Source organism: Vicugna pacos, chromosome 2 (genome assembly GCF_048564905.1).
Source record: "Vicugna pacos chromosome 2, VicPac4, whole genome shotgun sequence".
NCBI classification, from domain to species: domain Eukaryota; kingdom Metazoa; phylum Chordata; class Mammalia; order Artiodactyla; family Camelidae; genus Vicugna; species Vicugna pacos.
This window is the reverse complement of record NC_132988.1, coordinates 49,216,574-49,244,481: the sequence shown is the minus strand read 5'-3', so window position 1 is coordinate 49,244,481 and position 27,908 is coordinate 49,216,574. Positions and strand designations below refer to the sequence as shown.

At 36.3% G+C, this 27,908-nt stretch overlaps 1 protein-coding gene across 10 annotated transcripts; it reads right to left on the bottom strand.

Moving 5' to 3' along the window:
* UBE2D3 (ubiquitin conjugating enzyme E2 D3) lies at nt 1-27,860 on the bottom strand. Of its 10 annotated transcripts, none has more exons than XM_072939628.1 (9): nt 27,720-27,860; nt 26,302-26,456; nt 13,445-13,508; nt 13,328-13,359; nt 9,582-9,641; nt 7,358-7,435; nt 6,059-6,164; nt 3,524-3,617; nt 1-1,499 (listed from the first exon to the last, which is right to left on the bottom strand). In XM_072939628.1, the coding sequence occupies exons 2-9, from the start codon at nt 26,323-26,325 to the stop codon at nt 1,454-1,456; spliced, it is 504 nt and encodes a 167-aa protein (XP_072795729.1). In that variant the 5' UTR covers nt 26,326-26,456; nt 27,720-27,860; the 3' UTR covers nt 1-1,453. The 10 variants fall into 10 exon arrangements, with proteins under 10 accessions (XP_072795729.1, XP_072795735.1, XP_072795723.1 ...); XM_072939634.1 differs by lacking the exon at nt 27,720-27,860 and adding an exon at nt 27,521-27,660; XM_072939622.1 differs by lacking the exon at nt 27,720-27,860 and adding an exon at nt 27,377-27,514.
* Between the last annotated feature and the right edge of the window lie 48 nt (nt 27,861-27,908).

Genomic DNA, 27,908 nt, shown 5'->3' with positions numbered 1-27,908 from the left:
TAATCCAATAGCATTGACTTTTATTCATTCATGTTAAGTCACCTGAAATGATATCTGTTGCATTTAAATGCTCATTAATGTAAATGGCTGAACAAATCCATTTCAATGGATACTCAATCCTTAAAAAAAAACTCAATATCCCACATAGTTAAGTCACTTCAACACAGCCTCATGACAACTCCCACACCAAAACAGTACTTTATTTTGTAAATTTTGACCCATTATTACTCCCATGTTATGGTCTTTTCAGCTGTCAAGTGTACAAGGTGAAGAAAAATTTAAGATGGGGGTTTCACCTGGAAAATAAGTTTCTTAAACTCGATATACACGTTTCAAAACTGCTGGGTCCCAAGTCCATCTATGAACTCCAGGGCTGCCAGTATCATGTGCAGCATACTAAAGCTACACTATCTGAATAGCTTATTAATTCTGCATAAATCAGGTCAATCAATGTGTCAACCTGTAACAGACTGCGCACTTTTAACTGAACATGGCAAAATATTCACTCTTTTGAACTTTACATCATCATCTGATGTCAAACAATGAAGCAAATCCCAACAGTATATACAAAAACAGCTTTGCATTTACAAAAGATTGTTTCCCATACTGATTAATCCAGGCAGCTAACTCATTGGTTTATGCAACTTTATTGAAGAAAAATAAATCAATTCCTAGCAGAGCTATTAGTTGATCACTCATCCATTGACAACTTGCATCATTTATTCAGTGCTATATTAAACAGTGTATTGGAAGATAGATTAACTAATAGCTCCAAGCCTCCTAACAATTTAAATGAAAATTACAAAATGTTTGAGACCCTATTTTGGAATACAAAGGGTGTTTGACTTCCAATTTCCATTCTCTGTAGAACAAGAACAGGTCATTCCTTTATTGACATGCATAAAATACATCACATTTTCTGTTCTGCTGATGCTATAAATTCAATACCAATTCTCCAGCCACATCAGTTATGAGCATAAAGTATATCATGTAACCTCAAATCTCTAACAGTGGAAGGCTTAAACAAGAATGGATGCTGCTAGAATAATGCTGCTTCCTTTGATGTGACAACTGAGCATCCATCTCCCTCCCCCTCAGATGATTCTTCAGCATGTTAGAGCAGTGAGGAATGGTTTTAGTCTCATAACCAAGTTAGAGTGAAGATATTGGCCACATAATACACATGCTCCATTTTTTTTAAAAAATTCTGAATCTTGGGCAACTGTTCTCTTGTAACTACTTTACAGTTTCTAAAAGCAGTTATTGTCCAAAGCTGGAAGAACTTAAGTCTTCTCAGATGAGCATGTGAATGAATGGAGGGAGGTAAACAAAAAATAAAATTAAAAAAGATGAGGTCTGATAGGGGAGCAGCCGGATAAGAAAATCAAAAAAGGAACAGTAATTTAAAGTTTATTCCAGCTATAATGCAGGTTATTCTGACTTTAAGGTAGCATCACATGGCATACTTCTGAGTCCATTCCCGAGATATTCTGTTGTACCTGTAAATAAAAAAGAAATTATTTGAAAAGTTAAATAGTTCTCAATATATAAAGGGAAGGAAAGAATTTTTACCTTTAGACTCCTCTTGGAATCATCTTTAATGGCTGTGATTAGAATAAAGCCAACAAGGAAGAAAAAGCACTGGTACTCAAAGCAATGTAGGAAATGAGAAACTTAAGCTTCAATGTTCTAATACACAGAAAGTAGTGTTTTAATAAACACAACAGAATGGCACTGAGATTGGGGATGCTAAAAAAAATATATATATATATATAAAAGACCTTTTCTCTCCCCTACCACTAAGCTAATGTTCTATTAGAAACTCTACAATTAGTATCCATTCCAACAAATTTTAATATTCAAAAACGTTTATAACTCATCATGGATCTATATCAGAACACACACATTCTGTACATCTCCAGAAATTTCCATTAAAGCCAGACCAATTAACTAATAAACATTTTTATCTGAATCCTGGACTCTGAGAAGTTACTTGACCCTGGGTATTACCAGAAGAGAAAATGCCTTTGAGACTTTGGCACAGGCAGAAGATTAATTCATTTGGGAAGGTGATAAAAGAGCAGTAGTTTAAGAGGTGGGTATGAGTGATATGGACATGTATTAATCAAAACCACGTGTTACTTTTAAAACGTGACTGGCGCTAACAAGCCCGACTTAAGACCCGATGACTAGGACTCCAGGAGTACAACTGGGGGCACCTTTTAAAACGATCAACAGGTAATTCACACTCAAGCAAGAATATTACTGAGAAAGATCACTAATATTGATAAAAGCTATCAATTTCTCCCTGTATTTACAACCATGCCATAAGCTACTTACCCAAACAATAAACGTAATGATAACCTTAAGAAATGAATATCAAAGGGCATAGACGTTTTGATTTATAATTTGAACTCTGTAAAATATCAACTAACTTCATTTCGAACTGAAAACTAAGCATGGTTCAATCACTTTTCTAAACTTTAACATATAGAAGTTCCACCAATTCACGGTTACCTCATTAAGGGATACCTCTCATAAAGCCAGCACTTTAAAACAAAGGTTTCACTTAGCATACAGGGAGCCACGAAGTACAGCTGACACTAATGCATGCTTGTCAGTAATGAACATTTAGTTTAGATGCTTAGGCTTACAAGTGTTTTTTTCTCCCTTATATTAATTATCTCTTGGTAAAATTTTAACTAAGTCACCACATTCCATATAGTATTGAAGTTTAAAATACATCAATTTTAAAGTTAAAATTTAAATACTGTAGTAGTTTGAAAAAGATACTAAAATATCCACTTCTTACTACTGCTATATAACTGCTTTGCCATGCAAAAATACTCTCAAGCAATAATGACTACTGGGTATACTTTCACGCTAAACAGATCAAGCAGTTAAATGTACAGTTTTCAGAAAACTGCCACATCTGTTACCTTTTGTTAGTTATTACAGTGCCTTAACGCATGCAGCACTCAAGTGCTGGCAGTACCATAAGTAAGCGCACCGTAGAGTGCAGTTCCTCTTACCCTACAACATAGCGTATTTCTCTGTCCACTCTCTTGCTAACCTATTGTACCTAATTGAACAAGTATACTTAGCATTAATTATAACATACAAAAAGTTATAATGATAAAGTTGTACATATAATGGTAAAGTTGTACATATATGAAAAATTTAAACCAAATTTTTACAACAGTACCAGTATTTTTTCCAAAAAACATAACTGGGGTGAAGAAAAAACAGCTTTCTTCCCCAAAACTTAAAAGTGACAAAGCACTGAGCATGTTAGAAAAATAGAAACATTTTAGAGGGGCTATTTACTGTCACATAAACCAAAGCCTAGTATTCAAAAAAAAAAAAAAATCACATTTCAGTAACTAGCTTTCTACACATTTCAACTATCATCTTAACAGAAATAAGCATTGTCTTCTTGGCATTGCCACAACTTACAACAGAGAATAAGCCTAACTCATTAAGAAAAGCCACTTTTTATACTCTTTCATTACTACATACTTACTTATCTCTGTCTGTTTTATAGATCCGTGCAATCTCTGGCACTAGGGGGTCATCTGGGTTTGGATCACATAGCAGTGAACAAATGGATAAAAGAACTGGAAGAAAACAAAAGGTCTGTTACCCATCATTAGAAATTTGAATAAATAAAATTATCTAAAAACATTATTATAAATCTAAGTCCTCAAAAGATGTTTATTAGTTTATATCTTAATCTCCAAAGCTTTACAGACATTTTGCTTCATAGGAGTCAAGCTCCTGGTAAGTAAGGAATACTAAAAATGGAGCTTTGTTGGCATAAAGTTGACTGACTAGCTTTAAAAATATTGCCAAATTCAGGAGCTCTGCGATAGTCAAATAATGCCATATTAGTTTATATTAGCTTTTAAATTAGAACTTGAGCAAGTGAAGTTTCTGGGTACTCTAAAGGGGGTGGTCCTTAAGTAAGAGAGCTGGGGAACATTGTATGTTCTGTGCAATATTATTCTTAGCTGTTCAGCATGATAAAAAAATCAATTCTCTGTCCTGCTGTCAGGGGAGTTTCACAAAAACTCCCAGCTACCTCACCGACTATATGTTTTGTTCCCTGGAATTTATAAGATAGATACCATATCCCCAAAAGTACTGGTTAAATTAAACACTAAGATCTATTACTAAGTAAGCCTTCAACTATAGCTCTTATCCTGACCTGTTCATCAAAACATCAACTTAAAAGATGCCAGTCATCGTGGAACATGTATCTATTCATTTTGAATGCCTGTTATGTGTCAGACACTGCAAAGTTTTATACAAGTTTAAGATATAAAAGCTTAAAGTGGTATCACAACCCTTGGATGAAGATAAGAAGCAATACCATAAGGAAAGACAGTATTAATGTAGTGCTGTTACAGCAAATACAATTTTAAACCAAAGTGCAGGGGTAGGGGGCAGATATAAAAGTCAACCTACATTTACAACAGTGTTCAGTATTACAGTGCATTCCCAACGATGGTAAAAAATACTTGGAACCTAGTATTATGGCATTCTTAATACCATTCATCCAAATTGTTTTTCTTTCTCCCCCAAAATTGTTTCCAATCAAACAAAATATTGGGAACACTACACAGTCCCCTTAAAGGAAGGAGATTCAAATGCATGCAAGCACATGAAAGGCTTTATGATGTCCTGCCATAAAAAACAAAAACAAAAAACCTGTTTCACTTTGCATTTATCATACTCATAAAAACAAAACTTTGTAAAACACTATTAACTATTTTAAGAAACAGTTTGGGGAAGTATTCAGCTAGAAAATAAGAATGCTTGGAGTTAGCTGCTATCCTCAAATATCTCAAACACTGTCATAATTCGCAACATTAAAAACTAATTTTGTGTATCTAAGGAATGCTAAGCCAATATCAAAAACTGAAAATTAATTTAAAGTTAGACTCCCATTCTAAGTGAAGTAAGCCAGAAAGAGAAAGAAAAATACCATATGAGATCGCTCATATGTGGAATCTAAAAAAAATGAACACAACAAAATAGAAACAGACTCAGACATAGAATACAAACTTGTGGTTGCCAGGGGGTAGGGTGGGGGGGTGGGAAGGGACAGACTGAGTTCGAAATCTGTAGATACTAACAGGCATATGTAGAATAGACAAACAAGATTACACTGTATAGCACAGGGAAATATATACAAAATCTTGTATCTTGTGGTAGATCACAGCAAAAAAGAATGCGACATTGAATTTAAGTATGTTCATGTTTAACTGAAAAACTGTGCTCTACACTGGGAATTGACACATTGTAAACTGACTATAACTCATAAAAAGAAAAAAAAAGTCAGACTCCTTTCCCATTAAGTAGTTTTGTGGTAGGTGATTTTATTTATGGGGTCAAAGTGACATAAAAGCCATCAGAGTCATTCAAAAGAGAAAGAGATGGAGAGACACTCCATCTCCAAGATACTGACATGGAGAATGGACAACCTATTAGGGATGTCACAATAATGGATCCCTATCAAAATAAAGGAGCAGAATTGATCTAGAGAACTTTACCAACACTATGAATTTTAGACTATTATTAGATATGAACAAGGAACCCATCATGATCATGTAACACTTAACTGAAGTTTTTTTTAAGGTTTTTTTAAATCTAAAAAATAAACACAGGGAAGCAAAACCAGAATCTTCCTGTAAGAAACCTCAAGTTTAAAAGCTCTGTTAACTTTAGGTATACATTTTAGTTAAAAGGCAACAAGTGAGTGATCTGTGCAAGTGGCTTGGTATTGTAAAATACTACAGAAATCTGTTAAAATAAACTGCTATTGTTATTTGCAAATAATGCCCCCCACTCTAATTTGAATGTTAATTTTTTCTACAAAATGTCTTTAATCAATATTTGCTAAAAGAGCAAAAATGATGTTAACTTTTTATTCCTTTTCCCACCTTCATCAAAAAGTTGGCATTATAAAACACTCAGGTAAGTAGGCTCAAAAATTAAACTCTTTTATAACTATTAGCAAATTAGAGCAGCTCAAGACTTTCTCTAAAAGTTTTACCTTTAGAAATAGTTAAAGCAGGAGACCACTGTGATCTTAGAATATCAAGACAAATGCTGCCATTACTGTTAATATTTGGATGATAAATTCTTGTTGTAAATGCAACCTAAAATAAATAAAAACAACTTTATGTATTTTTCCCAAATAAAAACAAGCATCCTAGGATAACTTTGGCAGAAGACTTTAGCAAGGCTTAAAATACTACCACAATTACAAAAAATAAAATGGCTACAACGTAATTCATACACATAAAAGGACCAAATATTACAGAAACTGGTTTTTATATTCCAAACAAGATCCCATAGGGGCTCCCTCTTTTTAACTAAAACGGAAAATACAACTCTGTGGCAAAAAAAGTTTATTATCAATAATATGGTGTGTTGTTCTGAAGGTTAACTTTAAATAGCAATTTGAAGCATACTTAACATTCACTAAAAAATAAGGAACTTCTGAATGTAAGCCAAAATGTACAGACCAGTTCATTTAAGGTATCAAGTTGCAGACTTGTGTGTTTGAGTTTGCATTTCCACCGTACATAAAACATAAATCTGAGTATCACAAAGGTATTTCATCTAAAGTCCTTGTCATATTGCACCTACAACATAACTGAAGACATTAAAGGTATTTCATCTAAAGTCCTTGTCATATTGCACCTACAACATAACTGAAGACATTTTTAGTCAAGTGCCGACGTTCTATACATGTTATCATCCATACTCATTCATATAGGTTAAATTTACCTTAACGGCTCTCAAAAATCAAGACCCATATGCTTTTAATATCTATAAGCCAGTCACCCCAGTGCATTAAGCAACTAAATTTTGATAAATTTACTGTGTGCAAACTCAAAGCCCAAAATATATTACAGTCTGTCTAAACGCAACACAAATATGGTATAATTTGCAATAACATGTGAAAATGCATACTGAAGTTGAATATTTGGAAGCCTACTAAGACACTAGGGTTAATAATCCAAATCTGTATAAGCCCAATAAAGGAAAAAAAAAGCTTCCACATGGTATATTTGAAACTTGCAATACTAAGGATAAAGCACTTCTTATCTCCATTTATGAAGTTCAAATCTAGGTTTAGCTGCTCTTTTTAAAGGTTAAGAGTCAGCATTCAATATCAGTGACTCAATTCAATATATGTATTTTGTTATTTAGCCTCACTTATTCTTATCACTATACATTCATGCCAATTTAGCCTTAACTTACGCAGAATCCTAATTTCTAAGAATGTTCTATCCCTCTGAAATAAAACAAATCTAAATTAACAGATTTGGGGGAAAATACTTGCCTTAGGTGGTTTGAAGGGGTAGTCTGTAGGAAAATGAATTGTCAAAAAGAATACACCGCCTTGATATGGGCTGTCATTCTGTGAAAAAGAAAAATATGCTTAACTTTGCTATTTAAAATATTATTGCTAAGTGATTCATTTCTATTTTCTAAGCATTTCTCTGTATTTAATACAAGACAAAATTACCTATTTACATGGAAGAGTCTAAACTATTCCACAGTAAAGTTCATATTACTGAAAAAAACACAGTATTTACCATAGAATGAACTCTAATTTACTTAGATCCTATTTTACATAAGTCACCAAAGAATTTTAGGAAAAAAAAAATCTAGAACACAAGGTTCTAGGATCCCGATTCTAAGTATACTTAGCAATAAAGTCTACGTACAGTATTATGTATTAAACTATAATTTGAAAACAAAATCTTTACATTTAAATAGTATTTCTTCTAATGATAGACACACACACACACACAATGGTTTTGTACAACAGGCTATTCTGGTCACTGACAAATCAAAAAGTTAGCTATTATAGGTAATACAACTCCCTTCAATAGAAATAGAACAGAAACAAAACAGGTTTTAAAAGAAAATGTAGTTCCAATTTTGGCTCCTCAAAGTTCTCATTTAAAACCATGACAAGTTTTTTCTTCAAAAGCATACTACTGAATTCTCCACAGCAAATCAATACATAGGATTACCAGATTTGGAAAACTGGAATGTTTGTTTTGTCCATTTCAACAGAAAATATAAAAGTTCAAGTTACAGCAGTACTTTTTTTCTCTTTAGCCATTTTGCTCATTATGGGTATGAAGAACTCCTTAGTAAATGAGTATTATACAATGTTAGTATGAAGTAACATTTGGGAGAAACTTGCCAGGACTTCACATTTAATTTAACCAATACTAGGAAAAAGATATCATTGTTCTAATTTTCCAAGTGAGTAAAATGGGACTTAAAGTAATTTAGTCAAATATACAATTGTATAAGATAGAACCAAGATTCAAACCCAGGCCTTATCAACACCATTAAATAATGAAAGAAGATGGTGACCTAGCTAAGGATTTCAAGGTAAAAGTTTAGAAAATTATATGGAATTGACTAACTGCCTCCAGATATGCAAGAATCAACCTGAAGATGTGTTTGAAAATTTGCATTAACTGAGTTATTACCAACACCCATTTTTCTTCATTAGAGTAAGCATGTATACAGCGCTAATATGGGCTTTTTACTATGACCACTCTGGATGTCAGAAAAATAATCTTTACAGGTTTGGCACTTTAATACAGCTCATTTAATCCCCAGCCCTCTCAAATACTAAACATTAGTTGAATTAATCTAACTTCATTCTATTTCTTAAGTATGTACAAGGGACACAGAACAATTTCTTTTGTCGATGAGCTTACAGTCTCGTAAAGAGACACACAATGAAATGTTATAGATAAGAAAACAATGTATTATACCTGGGGTTTAAAGGAGAAAGGACAATTTACTGATAACCAAATTCAAAGAAACATGCAACAATTAAATTAAAAAGCTACTATTAAGTAAGTCGTTCCTACTCCCAAGCCCCTCCTTTTCGCTGTCTACAAATTTTTAATTTAAAAAACTTTGTCTACAGAAGAGCATCTGAGAAGTATAGAAAAACAAATCAAAGCAAGGCACCAGAACTGGATCTAAATTTATTTGATTAACATATCTTTGTTAAATAATACAGCTACATTAACTGTAAATAGATGCTTCGAACAGCACTCTTTTATAAAACAGGCTAATACTGAAGCCACATGTTTGTACTCAGTACAGTTAACAATTTAAGGGTGATGCTAAACATTAAAAGTTTTAATTAAACCCAATTTCAAAAGTTGTTTAAGCTTTCATAAGTTTCATACCATCAAGCACTGAAGCACTTTATTTGACTGCTACTCAAAGGCAGTCTAATAAGATTTAGGCAAAGGCAAATTTCATTTGTTCATAAAACCTTACAGAATAAAAATATTTCAGTGTTACAAATAAACATTAAAATCAAAGAGGACAAACTGGTAAAAACCATACACTATCTGGAGGTAACCAAACTGTGCCATCTGAAAAACTAAGGTTCTATGTTGAACTTACCATAAATTGACAGCAAATACACCAAGGAAAACAAAAATGAATACTCTGATCAGCGAATTGACTCAATCTTAGAAATCTGGAGTATATACTGAATCTCTTCTTTAGAAACCTACCCTGGTTTTGCTCCAGTCAGGGTGTCTGTACTGCTCCTCTCTAGTGTCTGTACTCTTCCCCTAAAGCAACCATAATATATTGGTATTCCTACAGATCCATCTTTTGCTTCTATCTCCTGTCTCACACTTATTTTGGTAATTTAGGAATCTATCTCTAGTGCAGTTATTTACTCCAGGACTTATATTCAAATAGCTATTGAATATTTCTACTTGGATGTCTCATGTGTCTAAATAGTAAATAGTAAAGCCACAAATCAGGATTTATCACTGATTTTCATCTCCTCACAAGTAGTTATCAAATCTCAAGGATCCTTCAGGTCTCCTGAAGCAGATTCCTCTCCTTCATGTCCACTGCCTTATTGGTTCAAGATCTTACTATCTTTAGTCTATTTCATGGCAATGGCTTACTATTGGTATTCTTGCCTTCTTGGGCTTTTCCCTCCAATTTATGTCTCACCATAATGCTAAAGTGGTCTTTTCAAGATACAAGTTACTCTCCATCTTGAAATCTAGCACAGCTTTCAAGATAAAAGTTCAAACTCCTGTGCTTTATGATCTGGTTCCCACCAATTGAGTTAGTCTCATTTTTCACCTCTTCTCCAGAAATACCCTTTACTGAATATAAAATAAGTATATTTCACATCTCCCTTTTCTACTACTATTACTTTCCCTTACCTGGAATATTCTTCCTTATCTGCAGGACCCTAGTTAGGTCCACCTTAAGCTTAAGTGTCTTTAAAAAAAAATAAGTAACAGCCTTCTCTTTAGTCCAAAATGCTGGCTGCACCCTCCCCCTCTTTATATACCTCGTTCTGTAGTTACTATTATCCAACATAATTTTAACTCATTCACTTAATTTCCCTCTTACACTACATTATCAAGCTCCTTAAAGAATAAGGTGTTAAGGAGGAGTTTTCACGTATCATTAGCCTTAGCAGGAGGAAAATAATACACTTAACATAAATTGAAAAAGTTAACCCTTATGGACCAATAAAACAATTCTCATGGACCAATTATTTTAATCCAGATGGTTTTTGTAGCTGATTCTGCTCAGGCTGCCAAAGGTTACATTATTCACAGATACAGGACTTTCTCTACAGATCTATCACAGTCTAGGCAGAAGTTAGTGTCGTTCTCAAAATAATTTCAACAGTTCTCTGCCAGCTCTATTTCCAATTAAAGAAGCACATGAATATCAGAAACAACAGATAAGGAAGTTAAGTTTCTCCTCACTGCATCAATTCTCTGTGGAAATTTCCCTAACATAATACAAATAAACCAGCCAAAGTTAAAAAACCACATAACTAGCACAATGCTCCGTCAATTCTTTCAAAGATTGTTTTTTATCAGTATTTGTGCTTCCAAAGTATCTTACCTTCAGAGACAATACGCCAGCACACAGGTTTTAGGAACCAAACGTTTTTGTTCAATGAGCAAGAGCATTTCCTGACTATAATCCACCAAATTCCAATAGTAACTCTCTACTGAAACCTAAATTAGATGATGCTCCACTCCTTGAACAGAAATCTTTAGTTCTGTGACACTGCCATCACTCTGACCTAAGAAGTACTCCAAAGCCAAAGTCATTTTGTTAACATCTGTTCTTCCAGCAAATCTACAATTTATGGAATGTTATGCTGCCACCAGCCCTACTGTTTTGGGTCACATCTGCATGCCACTTAGGGTAGGGATACCAACAAAATATTATCTAATCAAACTGTAATGTTTTGTCACAAAGATGCAGTCAAAAATCAAAACAACACTGTTTCACTGATACACCTCATAGTAAAAATAACTGTTTACAGGCTGGCATCTAAATTTAGGTGATTATTTATGAAGAACACAAATAAAATATGCATTTTGGGGGGTTTTTATAATTTTTGACTCATTCCTGAAGTTACCTAACAGTGAGAATCAACTTCCTTAGAAAACAAGTACATTTCAGAGAATAATGTTACTAAGGAAAAACTATACAGTTATGGCATAAATATATTTTTTGCTTTTGTTGTTCTGAAAATCAAGTTATTTGTTTAAAGCAGACAGCTACTATTCCTTTATATTCGAAAGGGCGCTGAAAAAAGTTTAGCAAAGAGGAGCCATAATATAAAATATATATAAAATTAATGAAAAATGTTTCCTGAAAATAAAAGCAAATCAAGTAAACAGCTAAAACATTTGTCAGGATAAGCAATCTATCTTCTATTCTCTGGAAAATTACTACTATAAATTCTTCTTTTATACTTCACTTTAATTTACTACAGGTGTATTCCTTACCTTTTGGAAAGGAATTAAGTAAGTAAAGTCTCAAAAGTCAAGCAGAGAAACACCACACTGGTTTAAGAGTTGGTTTTACTATGTACACCATCCAATTAGAAGTTGTGATTACCAACTCATTTGTGCTTTATTAGTACTGACAACTAATTTTTATGAGACTACCTTAAAGCACTCTTTGAATCAAAGATGAACTTTATTTGGTACAGATATAAGGCAGTTTACTGAACTATTTGCTCTGAAAATTGGTGATCTGTAATGGGAAAATTCTAGAAGCTGGAAATTCAAGTGCCTAAGTGGACCTGGCAGCAACTGTAGCAGACACACACCTCATCTGAATAAGGGAGGTAGCTGCTACTCCATCCGAAGCCAATTGTGGAATGAGGGCCTAGTCAGAGGGTTTTTAGGCAGACTGTCAACTTTTAAAACATTGGTGGGCCAAACTGAGTAAGCCAACAGTTACTTAATTATGTGTATTTAAAGGAAAAAAATCACTTTTTTGTCAACAAATTAGAGAAAAGGAAGCACTTAAAACAGCAAAAACAGACCTTGAGATAATGGGAGAACAATCCTGACTCTATAGTTTTTATTGGGCTAATTCCAGACACATCTCAAATCTCATCAGATTTACCATAAGAACTCCTGAATAAACCACTTGCTGATTCAGCCCATCCACTGGCTTTTTTTTCCAAGGGCATTTCTTCTTTTAGAATTATAAATAGTTACTTGGTGACCATTATCTCACCTAATATATTACTGCCATTTATGTTGAGATTAAAATATGGGGGGGAGGGGGGGCAGAATATTCAGTAATACACACACACACAATTTGAAACAGAAACCCTTAACTGCCTTCCAAGTCAAAAGAAGTATTGTGCAAGATATAGTCTTACCCCAGGATGTTTTACTGCGATCTAATTCTGTGAAATTCTTAGATGGTATCCATAATTCTGATTATTCAATTATCCAGCATATACAGTTTCTTATCTACCCAGGATAAAAAGGAATTTTGCTGTATTCAAAATATCACTTTCTACCTAAAAATATTCACATTTTGTATGAAACTAAAGGTCTTTTAAAAACAAATCAAACATCAAAATAATACAATTAAGCTAGATTTTTTGGCAGTTACTCAAAGATCTTACTCTATTCGTTTAACACCATGGTACAGCCAGAAAATTAATGGGCTCTATAAATTAGGAAGCTCTGTGACATGCTTTACACTGCTATGAATGAAAATCAGATTACAAGGGATATTTGATAGGTCATAGAAATGCTATACACTAGAACCTGGACACAGGGACAGACACTTATATTGAACAAATGACTAGTTGTTTCTTTCAAAAGCAGTACAACTATGGCATATCCAAAACAGAATTACAATGCAATAAAATAAAGCTAAAGACTTGAAAATTACTAACTAGATCAATGTTACACTTTTAATTAAAAGCAAAAACTTAATTTTCAGTACTTACAGGTCCCATAATTGTGGCTTGCCAATGAAACACTAGAAAAAGAAAACACTCTTGTTATCTAAAAATGCACAAGCTTTTTTGAAACTAGCCATAAAAATCAACTCGAAAATTACTTACTATCATCCCCAACTGGACCTGCAGAACATTGTGCTGGAGGGTCACGGGCCAAATCACTAAGTTCCTATACCAAGATAGAAAATGCTGGGTCATGTAAACATAATAGAAAACACAAGCAGGAGAGTCATCTGCTTCCAGTTATTTTTACACCATTCTTTAAGGAACATATCATCACAGTTCACATTAACAATACCTTCTATAAGGAAAGAAAACTTAAGTCATCCTAGTCCAGTTCTCAGGAGATACTAGGGATACTTATTTTATGGACACATATCAAGACAATAACCTTGGCTAGGGGTTCCTAAAAGACACACTGATAGGAATTTTTATTATAAGCATATCTTGTTTTATTGTGCTTCATGGCTACTGTGTTTGGGTGGAAGGGAAGGTCCCCCCCCCCAAACAAATTGAAGGTTTGTGGCAACCCTGTATCCAGCAGGTCTATAGGCACTGTTTTTCTAACAGCATTTGTTCACTTTGTGCCTTTTAATCTTATTTTGTTTATTCTTACAATACTTCAAACCCTCCACCAGCAAAAAGGTTACAACCTGCTGAAGGTTCAGATGATTCGTGTTTTTTTTTTAAACAAGTATTTTTAAATTAAGGTATGTACTTTTAGACTACAGTAAACATAACTTTTATAGGCACTGGGAATAACCCCTCCTCCCCTGAAAAAAGTGACTTGGTTTATTGTGATATTCGCTTTATGGTGGTGGTCTGGAACCAAGCCCTCAACATCTATCTTCAAAGTGCACCTGTCCACCTCAAAATAAAGACAAAAACTGTCCTCTTAAAAAGTGAAAAAGTTACAATCAAGTATTTTCCTACCATAAGAACTTAGGGCAGTCCTTAACATTCATGTTATTTGCTGAACTTTCAGACCACCTCACAAGCCCTTGCTTCTACCATCTTAAATACTCTGTTCTTTCTAACCACACTGCCACCCACTAACCTCATTTTCCACTTAAAAAAATCTATCTTGAGGCTAAGTGAGTACCCATTTTGGTTTGTTCTCTTTATCCCCTCAACTCAGACTTGTCTTTTACTCAACATTGAGTAAAATTCTAGAAAAACATACCTCTTTAGGTAGAAAAGAAGTTTGCTCTTAGCAAAACATGCAGTTTCTACAATTCCATCTGACCTTGTATTTCCAACAAGTATTTTAGTCCTTCCACAACTTGTGCAAAACCCGTATGGATAATCTAGTTAGAAAATAACCCTCCTTCTTTGCAAGTTTTTTAAAAATTTAAAATGATACAGCTTTATTTATATATACCTATATATAAATACCTATAGTATAGAGGTTTATAGACACTTGAGATAATAATGGTTTTCTAAGAAAAAGGCAGGGATTACATAACATTGCAGAAAGACAACTAGAGCAAATATTCACTTTAAATAATGCACTTCAGAGAACAGCCAACTGTTCAGTCTAAATTCACACCATTAAAGAAGAAAATCAATGCAGAAGTCCTTGGGGTAAACATTTTAAACTATACAAATTATTATGTTGTACATTTATTACATTATACACCAATTATATTTCAAAAATAAAACAGGAAAAAAGAACTGCTTTAATATACACTTTGTCAATTTGCTTCTGAAACTGAAACTACAACTGCTTATAAGATTATCAAGGCAGCCAGAGACCCCAGGATTCACAATCTTAAGAATGATGGAAGATCAGATCAGATCTTTATGCTTGCCTATGCAAATACACCCTCATATGTACAACAATTACGAATGGGAGAAAATTCATTCCAAACACTTTGAGATTCTGATCAGTAGCAATTACAGAAGCTCTTATTCTTGAGTCAAGCAACTAGTTAAAAGAAACTATGCACAGCTTTAAAAAAAAAAAAAACAAAAAACAAAAAACAACCCAAAAAAACCTTCCAAAATACCAAATATATCAGAACTGAATCGTAGGTTTTTCATAAAAAAGAGAAATTATACTGGCAACCTGACCTAATCGACTATCCAAATGACTTTTTCATAGGCTAGATCAACTCTCATAAAGCATTTATTTGCATTCCTTGATCAGCCACTTTATTACAATGGCAAGCTACTTTAACACCATCAAGGTATATACTTTATTATTGGTAAGAATCAAATACAGCCTAACTGATATGAAGAGAATTTTTCCATGTTCCAAAACATAAGTTCTGTTGCTTAACTCGCCCACCAAAAAAAGATAAACCGGAAGTTAACTTATGCAGCCTAATTCCTCCTAAGGAACATATGGGTTCACAAAAATCTATTTTAAGGTAAAACTTAGCCTGTTCCAAACCACCCTCCCCCCTTTCCCATAGAACAATAAAGATCTGAATTTTCAAAAATGCTATTAAGAACCCAAACACAAAATTACACATGCAGCTCAAATATAGCATCATGAAATAAGGATTTTGAACATGCACATCCCTCAATATGATCGTTAGTTTGGAGTCTCATTTTTAATCCAATTTAGACCCACAATTTCACTGGCGTGTTTCCTCATCTCTAAAACAGGAATGCCTATTTTTACAGAAGTTTTGAGAGAATGAATGAGATAAAGTACCCTAGCACTCTAACTGGCATATAATGTTATTACGTACTCAGCAAGCAGACAACACATCTTGAAGGGAAGATTTCATGGATAGGCACTATTTGCATATTTGTTTATTAAACAAATGCAAAACCACTTTATAAACAGGTTCCATACTATAGCCATAACTCACTTAAATCTTTTGCTTATGAGATGAATTTTTATACTTAGCTGTCTATAACATACTCTTCTAGCAATTACATGGTCATGGTATGTTATACATTAAATGGTACAAGGTCAGCAGTTCAAGGAATATTTGTGGATGTCATTTTAAAAAAATCATGTTATTAGGTTGAGCTGTATGAAATTACTAATACTTGACCATTTTTGGCCTATAGAAACTGCAATTTCATGGGATTCTACCTAAAAATGTCTGGTAAGCGTGTGAATTCAACTATTACTAAAATGAACTTCTTACACCAATCTACCCCAAATGATGTACTTAATGTTTTAAGTATGTTAACTGGTAAAAATGCCTGCAGAAAAATATCTAGCAGTTACTTTTAAATAAAAAATTAAAAATTAATGATGGTTAGTCTAACAAAATACTCAATAGTGATGTTAAAACAACTTCATAATAAATAATAAGTTTAGTGATCTATAAAGTTGACGTAGAATATATCAACATTCTACTTCAAAGTTGCACATTTTATGAAAAACCTAAGTATTTTAATCAGTTTTCCTGCACTGGTAACTATGACATTTTCACTCCTTTAGAGTGAATGTATAATTTCAGCTAGTTAGCACTGAATTTCAGCTCTTTACTCCTGTAATTTCAAGCTCTTATTCCACTCAGATAATTTCTAAACGCCTTAGTTTCCAAGTTCTCCATGACTAAGACACCTCTGAAGTAATACTCAAAGATCTAATATTTGGGCAATTAACTTAGGTACCCAAATCTACTTTAAAATCAACATCAAAAAGTGACCTACAAGTACTTTTAAGGATCAAAACAGACCTTTTAAATCATACAGCACTTATCTCTAAGATGCCAAATAATTCTCACATTATGCCCATAGCAAATTAGATATAAAAACATCTCAGCAGGGAAAAAAAAATATGAGAAAAAGCGTTAAGTCATCTCAGATGCTCTCCTAATGCAGCAGTTTGTCTACTCAAACCCTCTTCTTTCTTGGAAATGCTTTTCTCTTACTCCAAAGGTACGACTGTAGCGTTGGGTGACTGTCAGCCACCATTAAACAGTTACTCAGATAGTGCTAATCACAGAATTTTGTTCCTTCAGCTTCAGTGAGTTCAAAGAGTAACCTAAGCTGGAACCTGACCTTATCAGTTTGTCCATCCATCCCTACCTAGGATTTTTCAAATTGAAGCTGGAAGGGACACTTCTTCCTTTTCTCATTAGGAGCTATAAGGATGTGACCCAGAGCTGCTGGCAGGCATATGCCCTAAAGTTACTTTGTGAATCCAAAGAAAAAGAGGCCACACTGGGCAGCAGACATAAAGAATTGACTTGGCATACAGACATGCAATTTCTGTTACCACGGTTTTAGCTTGCTCTAATTCCAACAGTTATTGCTTTGATTATTAACTACTCCAGTCTTCTTCTAATCTGGGGGGGGGGCTGCAAAAACTAAGTGAGGAGAGATTCACTCTAGGTGGAGTGCTACCTGGGCCCCATTACCAATTATACACATTTTATTCCATGAAAACACAATGTACTGCTTCAGTCTTGCTGAAAACATGTGAAAAATATAAATGAAGCAAAGCCTCAAAATCAAACTAGAGGAAGCAGGGAGAACTCATGGGTCCTACCTAGTAAAGAGTTAAACTTTCAATCACAGAAGAGATTAATTTAAATTCATTTCTAAAATAAAAAGTGTAATATTAGCTCGTTTCACCACCAAAACATTTATTCATTTACATGAACACTGCCTTTTTTGGTGTCAAGTATGCCAGGTCTGAAAATACCAAGATAGAACATGAATGTTTCCCCCAATATACTGAGCTAATAGAAAGCACACACAATACAAAAAGAAATTGTGTTTCAACAATCTATGTGCTTAAAATAAAGGCATTCAAATGTTTCGTGAACCCTGAAAAGGTTATGGCTAACCTTGCACCTGGTGACATTCAAGCTGGATCTTGACAGAGGGATAGGCATTCTAGGTAGAAAAACTAATTCAAAACCAGGGGTGTGAAAAGAAAACAGGTTGTAAAAAACTTGCTTGTAGTTTGGTATACCAGAGACACAACAGGGTACACATAAGGGATTAGCAGATGTGGCTAGAAAGGTTTATCAGGGGTGTATCTTTTTGAGAGCTTTGAACATTATGTCAAAGACTGTCCCAAGGCAATGGGAAGTCACTGAGCTTTTGTATAGCATTCTTTTACAGGTTCTAAAATTTTAAATGGTGTAAAAAAAAAAAAGTATCATTCAGAACACTGGCTCTTAACATTTGTGACAAGGACAAAGACTTCTAAGAATCTGATTAAATACTGACTCTCTGTCTCCCAAACACACAAGCCCACACAAAATTTTACTTAATTTATGGGGTGTCACAGACCCTCCTTATTGTAGAAATCTGTACTATAAAGGACAGATGAGTAGATAACTACATTAGGACATTTATAGCAGTAATTCTGGTGAGAGAAAAAAAAGAACTAAGTCACTGAGGATGAAACAAGATCTTAAAACACCGATCATCTTATTACCCTTACAACCATCTTTGGTTTTCACCTCATAAAATGACTTTAGAGCCTAAAAGTTTCACAGGCTTTAGGGACAAAATTTATAAAATTATATGAAGAACTGAAATTGTTAGTTCTTTGCTTCTTAGTAAAGAGGAACAGTGGCAAGGATCAGAAAGAACAGTTCACTTATGGCACCAATAGAATCTTTGTACTCTGTTGACCATACCTCCCCACCAAGGAGAAGAGCGTTATTCAAGTGGGTTCTTTGCCAATTTTAAGACCATTGAAATAAGAAAATAGTTGGCTGGCAGGGGAGGCTGGCAAATACTAGGAGTTGCTAAAGGGTCCACTTACCTTGAAAGGACACTAAGATGGGTCAAAGATACATATCTAGGGTACAATGCTAAAAACTGTACTGCCCATTAAAAAAAGTTAAAGACATTTCTTTGCCATTCCTCTGAATTGCTTCTCTTGAAACCTCCCCTACACCTGGCTAGTGTGAGAATCCAGGCCGCCTTCCACTGGGAAATGTACTTCTCCTTTCCCTTTAAAAGCCTACATAGACCCATTGGAAAAGGAGTCAAACAAATTTCTCTAAAAGGGAACCAACAGGTAAAGCTTAAGTCAGTGAGTGTTCTCATCTGGAGGTACGTGATTAAATAGTAATGAGTTAAACAATTCTTTACATGGGACTCAAAAGAGAAAGCTTACAGTTTATTTTGAGGAGGATCTTTGATCATTACGGGACACAGTATCTTTGACAACTGACTGCTGGGAGGTAAAACATGAAAAGGCTGAAAGACACTGGCCAGAACACTGCTAAATATTTGTTTTTTGCTTCTCTATTCTCTACATCTTCCTCATTCAATGAAGTGAAATGACTAACCACAGACTACAAAGAACAGGAAACCAAGGTATTGAACACATTAAAGGCCTGGAGGAATGACAGATAAGTGTAAGAAATGGTATCTGCCTCCAAAGAGCTTACAAATTATAAATACCAGAACTATTTATGAATAATGAAACTACAGAGCAGCCATATTAGATGACTCTCTAGTAAAATTAAGATCTCTAGTAACTATTATTTAAGCATTCTGCTAAACGTTGTCAACGATGGCCACTATTCATACATCAGATCAACTTAACCGAAGTCAGTATTTTTGAAAATAAAGTTTCTATTTAATCAATTCTGCTACTGAAGTGTAACTCCCTGAATAATCTTTTCTAGTTTGTCCAAGTTTCATCGCTCTGCTGAGTGCTTGCCAAAATTTAACTTGGATGATTACTATGGTTAAGACCAAGTTCACAGATTTCACCTTTAAGTACGATAATTATCACCACATTCCACAATTTGTTACCCCAATCTCTGCCATCTATCTTGCAACATCACACAAAGTCATAATGACAGAAGTAGGACAGATGTATTTCCTCTCATCACTTTGAGAAAAACTTAAAAGTTCATTCCATTAATTCGTTGTATTTTATTCAAGAGTCCATTCCTTTCAAAACTTTTACTTGTATCACCATGGGAATCAGCACTATAAAGACAGCCTTTGCCTCTTAAACCTATACTGAGTAACAAGCTACTACCACCTTGGGAGCTGGAAGAGATAAGGGCATGAGGTAGGAATCAAGGAGAGTTAAATGCTTTATCAGAAATTTTGAGGTAAGAATCACCCTCAAAGAGCCTTTATTACCTAGCAAGTATAAAGATACATATTCAGACCAATAGTAGAGGTCAGAATGTAATGTTAACTGTCCAATCACGTAGACAATAACTCCTCTAACTGTTCTTATAAAGATTAGTTTGCTATTAAGTAAACAAAATTTAAACTTTAATGTGAAATTTTACATACCATATGTAGATAAAAATAGCAAGGAAGGAAACAAATATCTCAAACGCATGGGTACCGGAAGTCCTTTCAAAAGAAGGAAGTTTAGCAAAAAGACTTTGGGATCGGAACAGTTTCATACATAGACTTAAGAATGGTCCTTTTAAAAATCATTTTAGTCTGGAATTTCTTCTGAGAAATCCCAAGTTCCTTTTATCTTAAGGATTAAGAGGTGGCTCTACACCATTTCTCATTACATCACTGACAAGATATTAACTTCCTGTTTAGTTGTAACTATGTGAGATAAGTATGCCTGTTCATTCAGACAAGGTATAAAGAATGGCTTGAATGAGTAATACTACAATCTTCTTTCTTAAGAGCACTATAAAAAAAAAAGTCACTTAAGATTACTCAAAGCTGTTATTTTGTAAGCATTATCTCTAAATGGGCAAATTTACTTTCTAAGCTTTGATCCATAAAAGCAAGTAAGGCATTTTATAGATATGAAAAACAAAAATTAACAGCAGTCCAGTGGGTGAAAACATTCAATTATACATTAGCCACGAAATTACAACAAGGCTAGGATTAATGTGTATTCCATCCTGAAAATGAACAAGAAATCAAGTAGCAGTAAATCACAACTGAGACCTAAAATGAAATACAACAAATTCAACTATGAAGAGCTGTTTGGAGGTCTCTGAATGATACAAGATTATGCTGAAAGAACCGCTGCAGATAAAAATCAATGTTTGGACAAAGTATAAAATACTTCACTGAACTTTTTCCCAATCCCACATGAGAGGGCTGCAGGTACTATTTTGAGAATAAATCTTACCTGACAACACAGACTGACTAATAAAATACTAAATGTATCCATTCTTAATTACACTATGCGATTTTGAACTAAGATCACTGTTACGGTAGCGAAACCAGATTAAGAGCACATTTCCGGTTAAATAAAAATTTAATTTTGCTAATACTAGTTTGTCTTGGCAAGTTAACTAAAGTATAGTGATAAAAGGGAAACCACATTGTAACAACGACAAAATATAGTGCAAGACAGATAAATCTATCTTTAATAACAATGGGTAAATATGATATGAATAGATTCCCTTTAATTTAATTAGGTGCTTCCCCTTGACTGGGACCTTATGCTGTACACCAGAAATTGACCTGTTGTAACTGACTACACTTCAATAAAAAAATAGATGAATAAAAGCTTCCCTTACTTGATTTACAATTGTGAAGTTATATAGTACGATGAACACCTATTTATGTGTTTATATGCTTGTTTCCTCCACTCAAAGCAGAGATTCTCATGAGTATTAAGAAGCTTCCCTATTTTTTTTATCCCCTGGGGACTAGGCTATTGTGCCAAACAGTAAGATCTCAGTAAGTATTGATTAAATGATCATCCTTTATGTCTGAGCTTCTTAACCAGAGGAAGGCTTCAGAATCACCTAGGGGACATTTCAAAATCATGCCTGTTCCCAGAGAAATGACTCAGTAAGTCTGTTAAGACCCCATGTACCTATATTCTTTAAAAAACCGTTAAAACATTCAGATACAGAAATGCAACCCATGTCAAAACCTACATACACAATACCAAACAGAATGAAAAGCTACTTTAGGACTTGAGAATTTAATCTGAAACATTTTTATCTCAGTAGTTGGTGTCTTCTTTAATAAGAGATCATTATTGTGAAATTCTTTGGAAAATTGTAGAGAATTCATTATGTGGGATAACAAAGGGCACCTGTATCCATGAGTTAACATACAACATGATAGAAATATCCAGTAAGTTTTTCCCCCAGTGCTAGCAAGAATATTCAACTTTCTACCTGTATGAATAACAACTAGAATTAGCACTGCAGAAGGTCATGATGAAAGCATATAGTATCAAAGTTATCCTTATCCAAATTAAATACTGAAGTCATTAAATGATCAGCACCCCTCAGTCAACAACTGCCCCACAAACTAAGTTAGCTGGCTATAGGCAAGCCTTGAGGATGTTAAAAGAAACAATATGCAAGACATAGTATATATGGCCTATAAGCTCATTGGAAACAAGTATATTTTGTCTGATGCCCTAAGTGATTAGTCAGCACACAGTGGTTCCCCTAGTTACTGAAGACATTGACCAAAAAGAAATTCACTACTACTTTCAAAACCTATGTCAGCTAAAACTAAACTCTCAAATTAGCTGTAACTTAAGAATAAAGTTAGATCCCAATTATTTAAATGTGAAGTGGGAAAATTTCAGGAAGCAAGATTAAATTTAGGAATTGAAATGGTTCAAAACAGCAGTACAGCATGGAGGAGTTTAAAAGCTTGAGCCTTTGAGGTAGACTATCTGATTTGAATCTCAGTCCCTTACTAGCCATCTCACCTCAGACAAGTAACTTACTCTGTGCCTGTTTCCTCATGCATAAAATGGAATGGTAAGAGCATCCATCTTATATGGTTGTTGTGAAGATTGACTGAGTTGATATCCATTAAAGGGCTTAGAAACAGTGTTCGGTATACGGTAGATGCTAAATCCTAACTATTAGCAGAAGGATACATGCAAAAGAAACTTTAATAACAAAAACCTAAAAGATGACATGACAATGTAGCAGTTAACAGCACACACTGTGAAGCCTCACTGCCTAGGTTCTATTTCCAACTCTGCCATGATATGACCTTGGGTGGGTTTTTAACCTCTCTGTGCCTCAGGCTTCTACTCTCAAGAATGGAAATAATGTTTTTTACCTATTTCCTTGGGTTGTTACAAGATTAAATGAGTGAATGCAAGTGTTTCAAACAGTTCTGACACACTGCAAACTCTCAAATCATGAGCTATTCTTGTAGGCTTGGTCCATGTTATATTTTGTAAAGTTCTGTTTAAACTTCTCAAAAATACATGTACTGTGGTCATTTTGTTTAATGAGGGTAGTAAAATTGTCCACAGCCCCCAAATATCAACTTGGGAGTTCGCATTTTTGATGCTTGCTGTTTAATAGTCTTGTAAGACTATAGCTTGTCCAAATAAAGAATACAGAAGAAAAAGGGGGGGGGGTGTTATCTGATAAGGCTGCTTGGTCTAAGAAATATTCAAACAAAAAATTATAAGCTTTAGAAAACATAAGCTTCGGGGAAAAAACAAATTCAAATGCTTAAATCAAATAAACTACTTACTATTGATTAAAAAATATTCCAACAGTAAGCATTTCAATAAAATATCAGTGAAGAATACAGATAAGAATACAGGTCTGCAAAAAAGAATAAATTCAAAACAAATACACGACACGAAATAGCATACTAACATCAGTGCCTATGCAACTTCAATATTTCTAGGAGAGGTGCCTAAAATAGAGAGCATCTCTCAGTTTTCCAATTGCCAAACTTGTTTGAATCTGGGATTTTTAAGTTTCACCATATAATTCTGACATTTAACAGCTGAAAACCAAAACAGACGCACAACAAAACTTTTCTATAGGTTGAATCAATAATGTCCCACATTAAACACTTTTTTCCAGTTTGGAAAATGTTATGTCAAGTTTCTGTATTATACAGACTTTAAAATATTACTAGACTAGAAAACTTTTTAAATTGAAGTACTAGACTAGAAAACTTCTTTAATAAAAGCTTTTGAAAATTAAAAATAGTAATAATAAAGTTGCAGTAATAATTTGAGTGCCATGTGCTACGGGCCTGTTCCAAGCCACTTGTTAAACTTATTTAATCCTTAAAAATCTTAAGACTCCCAAATTTGTTTTGCTCAATGCTGTATCCTTAAGGGTCTAGAATAGTGCCGGCACATATTAAGCACTCAATTATTTGTAACTCATATGTAACAAACTATTCATTTTACAGAGTAACAGGTAAATCTGCCCAGTCCGAGAATTCTAACTAGAGCATTTCTGCTCCAAAGTTCACACTCTTAACCATTATATTGCCTCTCTAGAGCTTTTAAATCATTAAAATGGTGTCACATCAGCTGGGTATCACCTGTAAGAGAAAAAAAATCAATTGAGACCTTCCTTTATAAAGTGTTCTGTTCCACATGCATAAAAAGCTATGGATTTGAAATTACTCCCATCTTAGTGGCCTGAATTTCCCATAGACACAAGGTTTTGATTTGTATTGAATGTTCTATTAACTACATTGCAAAATATAACTATGCTTCTTCAGTGTGTTGCTGGCCTTCAAAGTGGTCACAGAAAGATATTTAACAATCCTTCTTACGTTAACCCTTAACTCCTAAACCCCTCCTCTCCTCCTCCATTGTCTCAAAATACAAAGATTAAAGTTTGTGTTTCACATAAACCCACAATGTAATGATGACCTAAAACAAAATTCACGATTTCAACATCAATACATTGAATGAAGATCTAAACCATTATTCATAAAATACTAGTTTTGCCAAGTAAATTCCAAAGTCACACATATTAAATAAATGTAAAATTCAGCAGGTCTATTTTCACTAAAGTCCTTGCCATTCTTTCCATGTAAACTATTTTCAAAAAGTAATCAAAACCGAAATTTGTAACCCACAACCTCTTCTGACTCCTACTTTAGTAAGGCTGAATTTATTCCATGGCATTTTTTGCAAGTTAGCTGTAAATACTCCACCCTCCTCGATTGTGCAAGAACCAAACACACCACACACACACACAAATTACAGAAAAGGGAAATACTGTCTGAGAATTTGAGTAAGTCCTGAGCAGGAGGGCTTAGACCAGTGTACAACTTGATGCAGAAGTTAAAAACATTTAACAAAGAATGTTATTTCGTATTATTACGAAAGGAGATGCCGGAAAGAGCCTGAACCAGTTAAAGCAGCCGCCATCTTAAAATGCGGGATAGAAGTTAGAGCAAGAAAATGAGACTAAACCACCGGAGGTGGAGGTTCCGTTCACCCCCGGAGCCTCGAAAAACCCTATTTTTTTTCAACTTGGATCCAAAGTCTAGTAACAAACCTCGTTTTAAATAGCAAAACAATTTTCCCGGAGGATATTATTATATGGACTGAGGCAAAAATAGGTAGACCTAGCCTTCTCTTGCTACCACTGCACTCCTTATCCCCCCTACACCCCTCCAGCCAAAAGAAAAAGGGAGCTTCCAGAAGGCTTTTACATCAGTTTCCGCTGTGCCTCGGATAAATCGCTTCGGCTGAAAAGCCCCAACTACAAAGCATAGGAAGTGGCAACACTGTGTCAGCCTATCTCATCCCAACCCCACTTATTCTTGTGTAACCTGCCCAGAGTCGACGAACAGTTTCTGATGAAACTCATTCACTACTCTTAAGCTGGCAAGACTTCTACCCCGACCCCTAACAAAGTTCGGATCCGCCAGATTTCTAAGATCATCTCCTCTGAGTTTCCTATGTTTGTTCCTCCAGAAGGCCTAGAGCCTTGATCTTACAACTAAAGTAAGTTCTCAAGCACGGAGAATAGGAAGCGCCATGACATCTGCTGGAGCGTCTCTCGGCCAATTCTGACTCCCAAACCAGACTAACTTACAGAAGCAGAACCGAGGCGCCTGAGATCACTCTCCTCCATCCCCAGTTTACACCGATTCCACTGAAACATACTCAATATAACACCTCACTTGCCACAAGTGTTCAGTTCCCCAGTTTTAAACCTCATTTCTTCATAAAGTATATCCGCGTTCCCCGTCCCCCAGTGAAAGAAGCGACCCAAGGAAGGATATTTTCATAATTTTATCTCCCCCCATTCCAACGCTATCCTCCGGGTAGAGCCCTTCTTTTCTCCCACGACCCCATTCCCTTCTGCCCCATGGGTTACCTTATTAATCCGTTTCAGCGCCATAGTCTGTGCTTTTCGTCTGGCTCCTCACTATCTCGGTGTGTGCTCAAAGGTCCGGCCAAAACTCCTGATTATCCTGGCGGCTGGGAAGGATTGTCTCTTCGTTTCACACCGGCTCTGCCAGACACAGGCGCCTTTTGCAAAAACGGAGCAGATCAGCACTCGCACAGGCCCCGCAGAGACCCCGAAGAAGCCAAGTCCCTCAAAAACGGTCGCGAGCCGGGGTGGGTTGGATGGCAAACCCACCGACAGCCTCTATGCCGTGCTTCGGCCCGAAGAGGGGGCGAGGGTGACGGGAAGAGCAGAGCGGTGGCTACAAGTTTGACTTCCCGGCCTCTCAAAAGGAAGAGGCGTAGGAGAAAGGGGTGGGTGCGGGGCAGGGTCCGGAGCCCAGCAGAGGAGGAGCCGGGGCCTAGTCGGCGCTATGCCGGCGTCACTAGGGCAAAGAAAGGCAAGGGGGGAGGGGGAAACAGGCGACTCCGGACTGACGCCGCGGTTCTTTCGGTTTTTGCTCGAAGGTGCGGCCGGGGAGGGGAAAGAAATAAAGGAGAGGCTCGGTGTGTGCTGCTGTCCCCGCAGCTAGAGCTATTCTGAGTCGCCCCTGACGCCACCGTACACTCCGCCTTCCAGCGCGCTCCCGCGCGCGCCCGCCTAGCCACCGCCACCACGCGCCCGTGAGGCCCCTGAAGCTCCGGCTTAGGCGCGAGGACGCGCCCATTCCCCCTCCCCTTTAAGCAGGAGAGGCCCCAGCATCTCTAGCCTTCCCATCCTACCCCACCCAACAGGCTGGTCACTCAAGCCACCCAGGGCCTGTATTTCCCCTCTTACCCGGCCGGCCAGCGGGCCGGCCTCCCTTCCCTTCCCCTAGCCGTCCGCACCCACGCTCACAGAGGGGCCGGGGCCTCCCTCAAGCTGCGGCCTCGGCCTCCTCCCCGCGCGGCAGCTGGTGCCTCCCCGGCCCTACGGGGCTCACGCGCACGACACAGCCACAAGATGTCCGCTCTGACGGAACTACTGCCAGCTGCCACGCTCCGCCCCTCCCCCCTCCTCCTGCCTCTTCACCGCCGCGTATCAGTCCGCCAACGCCGCCGTCGCGAGCACAGGACGAGTCTAAGGGTGACGGGGGACGGTTTGCTCCCCACGTCCAGGGCCGAGTGAATCTGTGCCAACCCCCTTTTCCTTCTTTTCGGAACAGCACCTTCTTACTAAACAGACCGGAGGTTGGACTGGGAGGGCGGGGGCCGGAGGCGGGTCATGGGCTGGGGGAAGGGTAGACGAGCGGCGGAAACCCTCAGACTCAGAGAAGCATCGAGAACCGGAAGGAGACCATGGCAGGAAGCGGCAGCTGCGCGGCCGAGCCCCAAGCCCCTCCCGACAGCGTCCCCCAATTTCCTCACTTGGTATTGAGGAGGCGGATCTCGCGAGAACCTCGTGGCTGGCTAACCGGAGCTGTAGCGCTGCAATGACTTAAGGGCAGTTTTGTGCACTCTTCCGGATGGGGGCCCGCCCCCAAACCCACAAGTTCTCGCGAGACGCAGTGGAGCACCGGCTCGAGCTGGGGCGGGCCTTCGCCGGAGAAGCACCGC

What these genes read in the sequence shown, in the direction of transcription:
- UBE2D3 (XM_072939628.1), bottom strand. Translation starts at nt 26,325, where the DNA reads ATGGCGCTGAAACGGATTAATAAG. An exon ending in CTGACTGGAGCAAAACCAGG is followed by an intron (nt 7,436 to 9,581) that starts GTAGGTTTCTAA and finishes TCTTTTTCACAG; the next exon opens with AATGACAGCCCATATCAAGG. An exon ending in ACCCCTTCAAACCACCTAAG is followed by an intron (nt 6,165 to 7,357) that starts GCAAGTATTTTC and finishes TATTTATTTTAG; the next exon opens with GTTGCATTTACAACAAGAAT.